Below are 16,364 nucleotides of genomic sequence, written 5' to 3'. Positions count from 1 at the left end.
TGTATACACACAAATGTGAGCATATACTGCAGTTACATTTAGTAAAAGCACTCTTTTTACTACTAAGCCTGCAAGAATAATGGCTAAAGGGACACAGAAAAAAAAATAATATAAACTCAAGTGAGAGAAGCAAAAAGGATTCTGTTTTAAACAACAGAATAAAGATAGAGATTCTGCTCCAGAAAAACACTGCCTTCTTAATTTGCTAGAAAAGCAAATCAAGCAGCAGTAGATTGATTGGTAACTCCAAATTAGCCTTAATTTACTTCTCCAAATGAACCTGAGCCAGAAGACAGAGCATCATTAAGCTTTTCTGAGTTTCAGAACAACAATGTAAGAAAGTTACAGAGAATAAACCAGCATCAACCACAGACTAATTCTGAATATTTCACAAGCCTAATCCCAAATTTAACCTGCTTTGCTAGAATAAACCTTTCATCTTCAAGCTGATCTCCTATCAATAGTTATCACATGTGAACTTAACAAATACAAAGACTAGTCGCTTTCAAAGAAATAAAGCATCTGTACTTAATATTTTTAGGTGCTTACAACATAGGAAACATTGGAAAGCACAGCTATTTGGGATAGGTTTTCTGAAAGGCTAGATTTGGACCTAAAATCATCAGATGTCAATACACAGGAATTCCTCTGTTGAGAGCATCCACTATGAGATAAGAACAAAAATTCACAGGAAAGGAATATGCCTCTATTCAATCATATCTGAGGCAGCCTTAAATGAAAACCTTCAATCAGAGTATGTTTTTTTCCTAGTAAGTTCACATAAAGAAGTTTAATATCTTGAACTAAGATTCATTTTCCTTCCAAAAATCTTGGTTAGTCAGACATCTTTAGTTTTTCCAACCTCTATATAGGTATTAAATTCTTTCCTGAACCCAAATAAATTTTTAGACTCTCACTGTCATTTCTAACCGGAATTAAACATTCACTATGCTATCTTCTTAATCTCTTTAAAAAAAAAACCAAAACAAACGAACACACAAAAAAACCCAAACAAAACAAAAAAAAACCCCAAACAAACAAATAAAACATTTTGCCATTCATTTAGGGCAATTTTACAAAATATTTCTAGAAGAACTAAATTATTTCCCCATCTTCTTAATTCATTTATGTTTTAACTAGGCTTTAGGGGTGCTTTTTCACACAGCTCCATTAGTTTGGGAAGCTCAATATCATGGAAAGATTGTAGCAGATGCTTATATGTAAGTTTGAAAAGTAGTCAGACAAGCTTATGTCAAAAAATCTTAGCAGGCACTATGACATGAAGAGACAACACGTCTGTCTCAGGAAATCTAAGGTCACACACGGCAGGAAGATAGGAAAGTGGGAAAGGAGAAACAGCAGTAAATGCTAACCCCAGCGAGGGTTTTCTAAGACACCGCCTTTCCTACATGAGACCGTGACCAGTGATGGAGGGGCAGAACTTACCCATACAGATTTTGCCATGCAACATGAAAGAAATATACAACAGGTGTGCTTCTTAACACAAACTTGTTCCCCCCCAATTTTACTTTGCTTCTCTCTTTAAAGCGTGTGAAATTAACAGCAGTAGTTCTTTTAAAAATTATAAGCATGTCATCATCACGTGGCAGAGGACTTCAGCATTTCTTGGTCTTCAGTTCTCATATAAATTCTACCCAGTGAAAAGCAATTCAAATTATCAAGTGTGTCTTTCATTCTTTACTCTCCTTCTCTGTTAAAATATCTGCAAGAAGGATCTCAGGATTAGAAGCATTCAGACTTTCACCACAGCACCAACCCATGAGATAAGATTACATAGACCTTTCCTTCCTTTTCCTCTTTCTCCTCAACTAGCAAAAGCTCTTCAAATAAAATGAGCTGTTCTGTCAATAACTGAAGTGACAAAGCCTGGTTTCTTAAGAATTTTACATTTGTCTAGATTTTCTTCCCCCTGCAATAACACAAGCATGGTACTCAAAACCTGACATCCCTGCGTCATGTCTTCCACTCTCCCCAGGTTCTTTGGGCATATGCATAATTTTAACTGAATTAAACAAAAATTCCAGCTATTAGGATAAGGCACTAAAAGACCTTCTGAACAGGAGTGTCAGGAGGCAAAACTAGAAACTTGTCACAAGATGGGACTTGATCAGATTATTAAAATAGCTACTGGCAATGGCGGTGGACTGGATATGAATAGCAAGGCTCCTCTAAATTAAGTTACTCTAAACCCGAATTACTCTATAGAAGCTTTTTTTGATGTGGTATTTACTAAAGTTCATCCAGCTGCCACTTTGTAACTGCAAAGGAAAGAAGAATGCTGTGCTTGTTGGTTTGTTTTAGGCATTTCTTTGTGGGTTGGTTTGCCGGGTTTTTTGAAATACCATTTACTGAGCTTGCCCTGGGTTTTCCCGCGGCAGGGGGGTGCTGGGATGACGAAGCAGAAGACATCTGCTGCCCCCACGCGGTACCCGCCGCAACAGCACGCTGCCACAAGCCACAGCCCTTCCCGGCTCGACCCTGCAAGGGTATTTTAGCAAAAATATTGGTTTAAGCATCTCAGCCTGCCAGGTATGGATTAAAAATAACATCTAAAGAGCTGGAGGGAGAGGGAAGAGAAGGCCTCTGTTTTCACACTGTATCAGTTTCCTGGTCCTATCCACTATACAAACCAGTTTTCCAGCATATCTGAACACGAGCCAGAGGAGCAGAAGCTGCTTAGTCCTGGGCTCAGCAGAAACTTTTCCAGTAAAGCAAGTCCAGAATTCGTTTCACATTACTTACCCTACCATGCTATTTACTCCTTAAAAAGATTAAAGCATTTTAAAAAAAATAATTAAATGAGAGAACCAAGCAAAAAACTTCATTCCTCAGAAAGAGAAAGAAAAAAAACCCCACAGTATCCCATGCAACTTTCACTTCTTCAAGCATGCAAAACAAAGTGCCTTTTTAAAAAAATCGTTGCTATATAGAAACAGACAAGCATAAAACAAGGGAAAAAAAGGAACTGCTCACGCAGGAAGAGGTAACAGGGATATTGTTGCAGGCAGTTCCAGGTACATTACATAGAGCTCTCAGGGAGAGCGATTTGACAGTAGATATCACACTTAGTAGAACACTTCCACACAAATGGGAACAACTCTTCAAATCCCGCCGGTCCACAACACAGGCAGAAAAGCTGGCTGCTGAATAAAATCATCTTACATGTTTTGTCTGGCTCTTCCAGACAAACAATGGAAAAATTAAAAATTAATTATACAGATATCTCAAACATTTTTATAAACAGGTCCTTCAAGAAAGAAACCGCCACAAGATTAGTTAACACCGTGAACAGGGACAAGGATAAGGAAAGCTACTTAGTGGGTAATTCCATTCCTGCAAAGGCACAAACAAATACAGGGCCGCTGAACAAGGCGTGCTTGTACTAGTGCAGCATTGTGTCAAAAATAGCAATTAATACACAACAACTGAGAGGGATTTTTAAAACCTTTTGGCTACACTGTTCAGTATTAAATAAAAATCAAATTAGCCTAACTTCCTGAAATCACGTTGAAGACTGTAGAAAAATGTCTTACCTTTGTTCTTTTTTATGTAAGAATTATAAAGTTTGCTAGAAAAAAGTGAACTTCCAAATACCAAGGTTTTTGTTCTTCAACTAATGGTTCCTCTTACTTCTCAACTGCATTTCTGAAGCCAAACTTACAGTTAATTATAGGAAGGAATTCTGCATCAAGGCTGTATCAGAAAAGCAGCAAATCGCCAGACAACAGCAGTTTTCTCTAGTCCTTTACCCATCCACCCTTTGAAGCAGGAAGTGTAACTTACATAGGAGAGTACATCATAAAGAGTACTTAGCCCTAGTTATGAGCTATTTTTAATTCTTGAAAAAAGAAAAGTTTTAGTAACTATATCAAGAAGCTTAAAGCATTCAAAGGTTAGGAAATACCAGCCTAAAGGCAGTCCCTTCATATAATGGCATGGTCTCTATTCATAGAAGCACAAACTATTTCCCAAATAATACAATATGCTGTAATTATAAAACTAACTTTGTGGGAAACAAAATACACAGTAAGCAGAAGTAATATATTATTATACAGTATGGAAGCTTTCATAATTTTTGTAATGCAAATAAGGCTTATTTTTCAATGTGCAAATTTATCTTTCAAAAGTTTAGAAATATTCAATCTACATCTGAAGCATCTCTAAGCAGGAGACAAATTTAGAAAATTCAATCAGAATTAACACATTTTTTCACGAGAATCCAATTTGCAGTCTTTACACTGTATTAACTCAGGATTCTGCTTCTAATGAAGTACTGGACTCAAACACAAAAGCTCTGAACTCAAATATACAGAAATTAATGTTATAATACATCTTATTTAAAAATAATAAAAGCTTTTCCAATGTTCAGATAAGGCACTTCTGAACAGAGATTATGGCAACAGTGCTAAAAAGAAAAGCAGCATTACTAATTTCCCAGCAGTATAATGGAGAACCGCCTATGCTCTATTTGGAACCTGATAGAATTGTGTGGGGCAAGTCTCAAAAGGCAGAAAAGTCTTAGCAACTAAATTCACGGTAATTAGATTTCTAATTATACCTAGAGCATTAGTGATTGCTATGGTTAAAACTGCCTGAACTGTTCCATTATTCCCCTCCTTTCAAAAGCTCAGTTTCGCATCCCTTGAGCAGAAATTCTAGAAGTTTAGTCTGTGCCTGAACATAATTTTTTTTAAAAGTTTAAATAGAAAAAAGAATTCTGTGTTTGAGTATGGAGAGAAAAATTAAACTTTTCCATTATTAAAAAAAAATAAATTACTACCTTTAAAAAGGAAAAGGCAGTTGCGGTATTCATGCAGCTGGAAAGCATGAAGTACAGCGCCTTTGATGTGGTGAATCTGAATGTTGAAAAACCCCAAACCAGCATTCACAACTGTTCAGGTTGTACACTTCCTTCTTGAGGTACTTCCACAGTGGCATCTGAGGCAACTTCTAGCATCAACTTACACTAGCCACATGGTACCCCAATTACAGTACCTACATCAGGCCACCAGCGCTGCCCATGCAGACCATCGCCAGTTTTGTTATCATCAATACGTACTTTGAAATACTGCTGTGTTTTTCCAAACATCAGCAGATGATCTCTGCCCCAAGCAAGCAACTTCAGCATACTACTGCTCTCCTGAACTTCACAGATGTAGAATGCATAATCACAGGAGAGCGACCCTTGTTTGGCCAACTGGACACTAGACACCATCACAGCTGAAAATCAGTATCTATATAGTATTTAAGGTATTCTGAGATCGATTAATTTGTGACAAAGATAAAAAGATGCAATTGCACTTATAAATTATTAACTTTGTCAACACTTATTTTAGAGTAAGCCTTCATACATAGGAACCATCTACTCACCTGCTGGGAAAACTCAACTTTTACTGATATCTGTGCCATCTCATTTTTATTACTTCTTTTAAAGCACACGTGTATCTACACATAACATTTTGAACAGATACTCCTCAAAACATGCACAGTCACTGTAGCTAGAAAAGATAGCAGTTAACACAGTGTAAATACCAAAAAGTTTAACTCTTTTTGTTCCAGGAGCTATTCAGTGGCATACTTCCCGCACCGTTGCAGCTCAGATGAACCTCACGTTTAATCAGTCTCCCTAACACTGAAATCCACCAGATAATAGCTGCAAAAAAATAAAATACCTGATTTTACCACAGTCTGATTTTTCTTTTTTGGAACAGAGCAAGAAATGCTTAATTCTGACTCTCAGAGATAGACAGATACGTGGATTGTCTAGGCATTTGGTTACTCAAAATACCAAGAACTGGTTAAGAAATATCCTGTAGTTTCTGTACCTGACTAGAATCCTGGCACTATCCTCACACACTATTACTGCCTCGAGAAAGCAATGCATACAAGACCAATATAATCATGTGGTGCCATGAAGGAGCAACCACTTGAAAACAGCTATCTCAGGTTCAAACATATATTCAGGATATGCACACTCAGTACAAATTGCTTTTTGCTGGATGCCTGGGTGCACAATTACGTTCCTTCTGAAGTGCAGAAGAGATACATAATTCATACGGAGCTATGCCTCATGGCCCAATTGTACTTGCCCTTGCAAGTCATACCCACGTTTGGCTGTTTTATTGCCTAAGCCTGACACAGGGATATAAACCCAGACTGCAATGAGAAAAAATGAGTTGTTATAGTGACAAGAGCACCGAAAAGGTTGGCAGAAGAAAACAATCTAGGAAAAATCTCCTCTGCAAAACATCCCAAAGTGTGACAGACATGGTCACAATCGGTACTAAGGCCACAGTCAAGAAGATCACAGCAGCAACAGCCGTCCAACTCGAAACAAATCACACATCTTTTGCGCCAGAAGTTACTGCCCCAACAACATCAGCAGAACTGACATGAAGCAGAATTGAAGTGGGCATGAAAGGTGCCCAAAAGCCAGCCTTGCCTGTATTAAAGCCAGCGGAGAAAGTCCGTGTGATCATTCAAATGAGCGATAGGGTGGAGCTGCCGTTAAGGCCGGTAATACCTGAAGGCAGGACAGCCGTTGCTGCTGCAATGGCTACAGGTCAGAGGCGTGCACTTCGCGCACCAAGGGGATGCACAGCACAAAACGGAGGAAAGGCAGAGAACCACTTACTAACGCGGATGAGACGGCCCTCGCAGGGAGGTATTGTTTCCAGCTGAACTCATTGCTAAGGGGTTCACAGTCAGCTGAGTAAGTCCTTTCACCTCTGAAAGCACTCAGCTGCAGAGCAATTGCTAAGAGAGGTAAAGTGCTTTCACTGCATTGTACCTTCCGGAATACAGAAAGCTGCTGACTTCGACCTCTGAAAAACTGTATCAGAGGACACAGCTCCAGCTGCAGGTAGGACACTGAGTGCTGCCCCTTACAAACACTGTCCCCATCCACTTATCAAATGTCACAGGGACTTATCCTTCCCAGACTTGGGGGGGACTGGGAGAAAATGCACAAGGGCTGAGCAAGTGAAACCCTAAGTTAGCTTAAGGTCAACTGGGCAAAACAAATAAAACCATACCCTGTTTTAAACTGGACACGTTCCTTCAGCTGCACCAGCCACTCGCCACACAAATGGGGAGAGCGGGAAATACAAAGGCTTGAACAGGGACTCCAACAGCAACAAGACTGCTGTTGTCAAGACAAGCAAGAGCACTTTACTATTTTAGGATGCAAAGCTAAGACCCAGCTGTGTGTAGGGGGACGGAGAAGTATTCTTGCACCTTGCTTTTCTATCTCACTAAGAAGTCGACATTAGCTCCGAACTAAAACAGTAACCCAGGGCTCAAAAAGCTAAAATGAAGACAAAATCAAGATGAGTACAAGCACAGCTTAACAATCACTCCTTGATCCGCAAAGTGCTTAGGGCGCTATGCTCTTAACACCCTTCCCTAAACCTGCCCCTATAGGTTCCTAAAGGCTGAAGTGCTCGGGCAGTTTTCCTCCTCTGAAGAAATCCCTAGGGCGAGGCAATATTATGCTTGCTCCCTCCCTCAACAGCTCTGTCATGCATCATTTCTCCTTGCCCCAGCGGAGTTTTGTCCTGCACTGGTAACGTTACGGCAGCGCTAGAAATTCCTGGAGAGACAGCGAGGTCCCTAGAACAGCAAGGTTGTAAAGCAACATTGGGTATTTCACTAAATATTTCGTAACAGGTCAGAAAAAGATGAAACGCTTTCATTCTCCTGTTTCTTTAGCCTTCCTTGTGAAATGCTGCCTTCTAAAAGACAGAGAAGCACTCGTGATTTTTCTGTTAATTTTGTTTTGAACTCTTTCATACACCTTAAAAGTTCTCATTCATATTCGTTGAGTAGACAGTCTCTTCTGTCCTAGTGGCAGACAGGCAGCTGCCTCTGGCGAAAAGGGTGGGCAGCCCTGTGCGGTTGCATCAAAACAGCCAGAGCAAGAGGAACCAGGACCGTACACATCTGTCTCCAGCCAAGCAAAAAGTAGCTGGCACAATTACAGCCGTGGAACATATTACCACAACTGAATGTCCTGAGTTACAGGAGTTTAAGTTTAGCCATGCTCCTTATTCTGGCAGATTAACAGGGAGCACAAAATAACTTGAACAGTGATAACAATTTCTGGGCACTAAATCCATTTTTTCTGTGTTCTACACACATAAGACAACCATCCACCACAGCTAGTACGCTACAGGTTTCAGTTTCAAGCTGAACACAAGTGGAATTTTTTAGTCCAACAAGAGAATTCTTAGAAAAGTTAGGCTACTTTACCAGACAACTGTTGTTTAAACTCCTATTTTTACATTTTTTTTCTAATAATCACTGCTGCCTTGATAACATTACTTCCTATTTTTAACACTTCAAAGCATCAGTTGTAATCCTCAAATCCCTAAAGCATCTGAAAAGTAGCAAAGAGTTCCCTTAAATCTGTAGCTGGATCCATGTTATGAGAACTTTCTGAACATTTGTTCTCAATTTTGGTGCAATAAGTATAGCACTAAGACAGACTACAGAACAGCTGAGTAGATGAAACAAACCTTGAAGTTACTAATAACTGAAACGTTCGTAAATTCACAATGATCTGTCTCAATAATGTTCCCAGTTTCTTTCTGCAATGCAAAGAACACTTACACTGCTGCATAACACTCTCCAAAACACTTTTAAAAAAAAAAAAAAAAAAAAGCTAATGACCACAAGGTTAAAGTCTCTCAGGCTTTTCAGCCTGGGGAGCAACAGCAACAGGAATAAATTCACCTTAAACAAAGCATGAAAACACACACACACACAGAGAAACAGACACATACACCCCCCCCTCAAGCCAAGGCCACAGACAGATACGGTTACCACCACCATTTGCTTGCCACCCTTCACAACAGAGGCATGAGTGCCTTGTCATTCTACAGTAAAAAAAGGATATGCTTCCTCATCCACCTAACGATAAATTCAGCCAGCATAGCTCAAACCCCCTTCATGAGAGATTTATGCTCCCAGTGCCAAGTTGAGCTGGCCCAGAGATGTTATTTTTTATACGAGCACTCTTGCATTTCCCTCTTCTGGCAAAGGCAAGTAGGGTAGTAACTCCCAGAGATAAGGGTCTGAACACGAAACCATTACACACCTTGCTCCACAAAGGGGACAAGTTTGTCTCTGTGGCCTAGTTGATCACACATGGACTGAATGTATTTTCATTCGTTTTTCATTAAACGACAGAATGGAAAGAAGTCAGATGTCAGTGTATGCAAGATCCACTCCCTTAACAGAATAAATGACACCCCTAGTAACTCGATACAACAGTTGTACCCACACTACATACCACCACACGTACCAGGAGGCTTTAGCCACGTGAGAAAGAACATGCATGTTCCAAACTCTTGTAAAAAGATCCATTTCTTCTGTACATTTTTCGTCCCTAATACAAGAACTGACAAAAATACCACTTCACTTTGAAAGAGAGGAATCAGTATTTATATTAAAGATAAAGGTTTGATTGCTTTTGATTAATTTAGCCTTTTACTGCTGCAAGACTAGTTTCCATGGAAATGCAAGCAGACCAAAAACCTGCAACCAGAAGTGAGTCAGTTTTGCCTGTTTATGTCTCCTCAGTTCCCATGGAAACAGACATTAAAAGAAAAATGAATAAAAAGGATAAGGGTCCTGAAATACCTTCAGAAAATCTCTTCTCAGAGCTTTATCTCTTTGGCTGCCTTTCCAGAATTAGAGTTGAAAATAACACAGAGCAACAGATGACAGAGTAGTGACTTGATTTCTTTATGGAGACATCAACAGAACATACCTGGAGATGTTTCAAAAGCTACATTCAAACTGACAAGCTCAAAATCTATAGCTACAAATTGTATTAACTTACGTTTTGGCAAAAGTACCTGAAGTAGAGTATATATTTCTTCAAATTAATTCAATGCTAATGCAGACAGAAATACAATAGAGAACAGGAAAATAGCATCACACTTTTTCCCAAGTATATTTCAATGCTGGGGGGGGGAGACAAAAGAAAAGAAAAAAGCTGCCTTGGGGTATTGAGTCCAATATTTCCATAGCCAGGACATTTTTAAATGGAATCATTCCTTCCTTACAACACATTAATTTTTAAGTTGCAAAATCAGCTATACACATGCTAGGTTAAGTAGCAAGCATCAGTATTGAATTTTAACATTACTACATTCTGTCCTTCAGTTACAGGTAAAAATGCATTCCTCCAAGGCGATAAAACGAATCTAAGAGGCACTGTCAGCAGGACTCCATCTCCCATTGTACTTTTCAAAGATAACGGGGCACCTTCCCACCTGCTGTCTTCTTCACACTTGGACAGATAACATCTTCCTTCCTCCCCACAGTCAAATGCATCAGGGAAGGCAGAAAGGAAAGGACAGGCAGTTGTTAGGAAAGAGCCCGCAGTGCACATCTCAGACCTTCAAAGCTTGCACCTATCGCTACCTATCACTATATAAGAATTCCCCAACAACTCAGGTGTCCAGAAACACAATGAACAGTTACGATTATCTGCTGCTGCAAGGTCCTTCTAGAATGTACAGGTCAGCTAAACTGATGCCAAACTTTTACTTCTTTTTGTCTCCCACACCGCATTATCAGTACTACATGCTTAACACACCTCCATGCAACTCAACACTCTTAACCAGAGGGCTGCAGCATCCATCATTATTGCCTGTCTGGGAAGAACGTGCAAGGATGGCGTACATCTCTTACCATTACTGTCAGAGGCTGAAGCTGCATTACAGAAATCAGGAAAGAAAAAGGAAAGCTTACCTCTGTCCTAAACACTGTGCAGATACTCCCAATGATCACCAGAATTCAAACGCTCTCCTGCATTCACACAGCGTTACATACCACTTCTCTGCACTTTGCTACTGCTCTGAGAACTAACAATATATTGCCACCGACATGAAACAAGGCTCGAGGAAGAGTAGCCAGCCATGATACTCACTAAAAGGATGAGAGAGGGGTAGCAGTCACAGGAGATTCGTCTTGAATGCAAGAAGCAGTTGAATTTAATTCACCTTAATTAGTTCACATTAGTTGAATTCAATCTATTCTTGTCACAGGAAAGATAAGCCTTAGAGAATTAATTCTTTCCTATTCTCCTTTGTATTTTGGCAAGGTGTAGAGTCACACAGTAAGGAGAACAATCTCTCAGAACTCACTAAGGCATCACTCTAGGAGGACAGATTTAAAGTCAAATGGAGACAGTTAAAGAAACACTGATATGTATCTTTCAGTCTATGCAGAAGTTTAGCCTCCTTTCTTGGAGATGTCAGAAGTACAAATAAACAAACGCTTTTCATTTATTCATTTACTTTAGCAGCTAAATACACAAACATTGAAGTCTCAGCTTGACTAGATTCCTTACAGTTACCATCAAATTCATCCATAACAACAACATACACAGGCATTTTCTAAAACATTAAATGAACAAACTACACAAGCAGCAAGTAAGCAGATCAAATATTTTTCACCATACTCTATGACAAATTTGTTTGTGTCTGATACTAAGCACAGGTGTCAAGTTTACCGAAAGGAGTCTCTGAAAATATTGCAAGGGTGTCAGATGTCAGGAATAGCTTAGTTCGGTGCCTCCTCTAGCATAAAGAATGGAACAGAGAAAAGATGAATGTGACCACTGAAGCTAGGGAGTCACACAGAATAAAGACACTGGTCACAAGAAAAGAGAAAATAATTTAATAAGATAACTTACACATAAAAATAATAATAAAAAAATCTTAAGAGTATTAAGCACCCCAAAATTTAACACATTAACTTAGTTTTTGCCTTTGAGGACACGAGCATTATCGTATCCATCTTAAGGAAATCTACAAGGTCACACGCCAAATTGTAATTCAGGAAATAAAACCACAAACAGTTATCAAGCACCACCTGTCTTGTGCACTGAACTAAGCAAAGCTCCCTTTCAGAAAATAGAAAGTATAATTGCACCATTATACATTGTATCACATTACCCATGCTCAAGGAACCCTAATCATGGTTAAATGAGCAACTTCAATTCTGTCATTTGTTAACTTTCAAATGCCTATTTATAGAAGCTTAACATTAACTCTTCGCATCAAGTTTCACAATACAGGCTTTTAAATTTGTATTTTAAATCTGCGTTAAGTTCCTCATGCATAAAATTACATGGTAAGTAAAACATTTTTTGATACATACAAAACTCTGAAGATCAACTGAAAACTGGTACCACCTTAACTGTTTTCAAAAGCAATCACATAAAAATTTGCCCTCTTACACTAGACCACTGTTAACACTAATATTTCAAGGTGCTTCATCTGATATTTAATACACAACTCATAAAAGCATCTAGAAGAAAAGCAATATTGGTACAGCCTGTATCAGTTGTGACAGCTGATAAAGATCAATAAGCATCAATAGCATCATTGCTTTGTACACACTGAAGAAGCTTAATGCAAGCACTGCATCTTACAAGAATAAATGAAGAACACATTTTACACCCAAGATTAGAAAAAAGGAGACACACATCTAAAAAAAAGTCTGTGACATCACCTCACAGTGCTATCAGAACATCCTGGGGACCCAAAAGCAGCCAGTTCACTCAACAGAAATTATTCTGATTAGGCTGGCACTTAAACTCATCTTTCCAGGTTCCATTTATAGAAATCCACAATGTTTGCATATGTATTTGCAACATCACATCACAAAACTTGCCACAAAACTCCCCAGGGACTGACATGACATAAAATAACAAATGGCATGCAAAACTACAGACACAAAACCCAAAGAAGTGAAACTTGAAGAAATTTAAAAACCATGCCAGCACCTTGGTATACGTCACACAAACACAAAGCTTCTCCTCCACGCTTAACTAAGTTCATACATGAAGTTTGTGGCCTGAAGGATTTTTTTGCAGGCCTGGGTAAGTTCCAACACAATTTCTGGTGGTACGAAGGAAGCAAAGGATGGCAGGTAGTATAATTTCATACACATCTTTATGTGGTAGCAGATATGGCAAAACTTTATTTTAACTATATTCTGTGCTTATTTGCATGCAGGAAGAATTTTCTATACCTCATCGACAAAAGTGCTAGTTTTAGGTCACAATCAAGATTTTTTACTCCCTCTCTGAAGCACAAACCTAAAGAAACAATCCCTGCTCAGAAAGACATTACGCATCTCCTTTTACAAATTCAGTCTTACAATATCTGTTCTAGTGCAAGACACCTTAGCAGTCCTCCTGTCAAAATCACTGTATCAGTGCAAATGTCACATCCAAGTCATCATCTGGCATCATGTAAAACTTTACTTAGAGCATGTAAGTAAAGCATGCAGAGGTAGAAAAATATTAAGTTTAATAAGCACTGCAGTAGAAAGCTCGCGCAGCATGCAAAGAAACACAATACAGCGAAGATGGAATTTGACCGATGGCTTTTTGTCAGACAGAAAAACAATCCTGGATCAGAGTTTCTCAGCCGCTGATCCAGGGAGCAACGGTCGGCTGTGAGACATCTGAAATAGCCCACGGAACAGCTGCAGAGAAGGCTGGCTTGCATTTTGGGTGGGAGGGGGAATTGTTTTCCTGTTTTTATATTTTCAATAAACAATTCTCACATGCAAGCAAGAAAGCAATCAACACAAGCAAAAATAAGAGCAGTAACTGAGCAATCAAACCTCAGCCTAGTTTGTATCTCATTGCAACTAAAACCTCCCATGGCATTACCACATAGTACAATCCTCAGATTGTATTCAATGAGGTCAGATGTCTCTTTGGACTTAAAAAGGTTGAGACACATCCTTTCAGATGACAGATAATTGGCACATGATAACATGGAAGATAAATGGAAGCTGAGGATTTCTGAAGGACAAAGTAAGATAATGAGATAACCAGCATATATGATTACAGAAAGAAATCAAAATCCACCACGGAAAACCCCCTTATTTCAGGTGTCTTCAAACGTACAGAAAAAGTCAGGAAACAAAAAGTATCAGCGCACAAACTCTTTATTTTGACAATTAGGAATCATAAACTAACAGAGAAAATTCTAAGAACCAAAGTCTCTAATAGTAGATTTATAAAGTGTGAACCTGCTTTCGTACCCAGTAATAAAAGCAAAGCCAAAAAGAGCATTAGGTAATCATAAATTCAACCCCTTAAGCATACTAAAAGCTCCAGTATCTGATTGGGCTTAATCACATCCCTCTAATACTACTAAATCAGAACCACCTTAGTGCTACTGCAACTCTCTGACAGACGTTTCGGGAGCCCAGGAGCAGTCACACGGTGCTCATACTTACTTGAATCCTCCCATCTGAGAAGGTGCAACTTCCAAGCAGAATAGTAGAGAAATCCCAGTACCAGAAAGAGGCAGAGGGCTAGCAGCAGGTTACGCATAAACACCAACAGTCCCATCTTCACATGAAATCTGCTCTTCTACATGACCTGTGGAAAAAAAGAACCATCTTGAGGTTGGAGCCACCTTCTCTGACAGCCATCCTTCCCAAACACGCGATCCCACACCCACAGATCCAACCCGCAAGGTAAAGCACGCCCGTGGCCCAAGCGGCACCAGTGAAGGGACAACCGCCACCTCGGCCGCTGCCCTTTTTCTGTCACAAGGGCAAACGCCGCTCCGGGGAGGCCGGAGGGTGCCGCAGCCCTGCGCCCTGCTCGCCGCTACGCCCCAGCCCGCCCCAGATGATCGGACCCAGAAGGGCCGCGGCCGGCGAGGCCTGGCGAACACCGCGCTCCCGCCAGGCACAGGGCAGCCCAGCGCGCCACGGGCACGGCCACAGCGCCCGGGGACTCCACGGGGCCGGGCCGCCGCCCGCGGGGGCTGCGCAGGTCCCGGCCGGAGCCCGCCCGGCAGCTCCGGGCACGCCGCGGTGAGGAAACGCGCTGCCCTGACGGCGGGGACGCGCCCGGGAAGAGCGGGACCCGCCCGGCCCCTGCAGGACCGGCCGCTCGCCGCCGGCGGCTGGCTTTGAACGGCCAGCGGTACCGCCGCCCAGCTGCCGGCCGGACACCCCGCCGCCCGCCCCCGCCCCGCCGGGCCCCGCCGGCCGAAACGGCGGCGGCCGCCGGGGCCGGCCCCCGCTCGCTCGCCCCCCCGCGTCCCTCGCCCCTCCTCACCCGGCCGCCGCCGGCGCTGGGCGCTCGGCCGCCGGCTGCGGGCCCCGGGCGCGGGGCTGCGGGCGCCGCCATGCCGGGCGCAGCGCAGCGGGACCGGCCGCCGCGGCGCTGAGGGGCACGGCGGCCGCCAATGGGGCGCCGGGGCGGGTCGGCGGCGCGGCGACCCGCCCGCATAGCGGCCGCCGCCGGCCAATGGGGCGGTGCGGGGGGCCGCGCCCGCAGCCTATCGCGGGAGGCGCCCGCAGCCAATGGCGGCCGGCGGCAGGGGGTCGCCGCCGGAGGGGCGCTGCGGCAGGGCGGCGGCGCGCATGCGCGGAGCCCCCAGCGCCCCCCGCCCTGGCGGGGCTCTCCCGGCCCGTGGCTCCCGGTCGCTGCCCCCGCGCACCGCTCCTCCCGCGCGGCTTGCGAGCGGCACCCCGAGCCGCTGCAGGGCCCTCGGGTGCTCCGCCGCGCCGCTCCCGCCTCCGGGCATGGCGCTGCGGGGCCCCTGCGACACTGCACCGGCTGTTCCGCTCCGCAGTGCCTCGCTGCTGCCGCCCCGGCGCTGCCCCCCAGCTGAGGCACCCCTGGGTCTCGCAGCGGCCGCACGGTGCCTCCCCCCCGGCCCTGCCCAGCCTGACCCCCCCCGGCCCTGCCCAGCCTGACCCCCCCCGCTCTGCCCAGCCTGACCCCCCCCGCTCTGCCCAGCCTGACCCCCCCCGCTCTGCCCAGCCTGACCCCCCCCGCTCTGCCCAGCCTGACCCCCCCCCGCTCTGCCCAGCCTGACCCCCGCGGCCCTGCCCAGCCTGACCCCCCCCGGCCCTGCCCAGCCTGACCCCCCCCGGCCCTGCCCAGCCTGACCCCCCCGGCCCTGCCCAGCCTGACCCCCCCGGCCCTGCCCAGCCTGACCCCCCCGGCCCTGCCCAGCCTGACCCCCCCGGCCCTGCCCAGCCTGACCCCCCCCGGCCCTGCCCAGCCTGACCCCCCCCCGCTCTGCCCAGCCTGACCCCCCCCGGCCCTGCCCAGCCTGACCCCCCCGGCCCTGCCCAGCCTGACCCCCCCGGCCCTGCCCAGCCTGACCCCCCCGGCCCCTGCCCAGCCTGACCCCCCCGGCCCTGCCCAGCCTGACCCCCCCCGCCCTGCCCTGCCTGGCCCACAGCCGCTGCACAGCGCAGCCCAGCCCTGCCTTGCTTCCCATCCCTACGACGCTGCATCCAGCCACGCCACACCGTCCAGTTTAGCACCCAGTCAAGTG

General features: G+C 43.9%; 1 protein-coding gene across 5 annotated transcripts in view; it reads right to left on the bottom strand.

The window, feature by feature from the left end:
- Nucleotides 1-16,364, bottom strand: part of ST3GAL3 (ST3 beta-galactoside alpha-2,3-sialyltransferase 3) — a 184,520-nt gene that overhangs the window by 165,088 nt on the left and 3,068 nt on the right. For 4 of the 5 annotated variants that reach the window (XM_040611242.1, XM_040611239.1, XM_040611241.1 and 1 more), the window contains exon 2: nucleotides 14,296-14,440. In XM_040611242.1, the coding sequence (XP_040467176.1) occupies nucleotides 14,296-14,410 (115 nt within the window). In that variant the 5' untranslated portion in view covers nucleotides 14,411-14,440. Of the gene's footprint in view, nucleotides 1-14,295; nucleotides 14,441-15,130; nucleotides 15,181-16,364 lie in introns of those variants that run through there. The other variant, XM_040611240.1, reaches the window with a different exon arrangement.

The sequence above is a fragment of the Falco naumanni genome, chromosome 11 (genome assembly GCF_017639655.2).
Source record: "Falco naumanni isolate bFalNau1 chromosome 11, bFalNau1.pat, whole genome shotgun sequence".
In the NCBI taxonomy this organism is placed as follows: Eukaryota; Metazoa; Chordata; class Aves; order Falconiformes; family Falconidae; genus Falco; species Falco naumanni.
The sequence above is the reverse complement of the archived record's forward strand: the minus strand, read 5'-3'. Positions and strand labels throughout refer to the sequence as shown.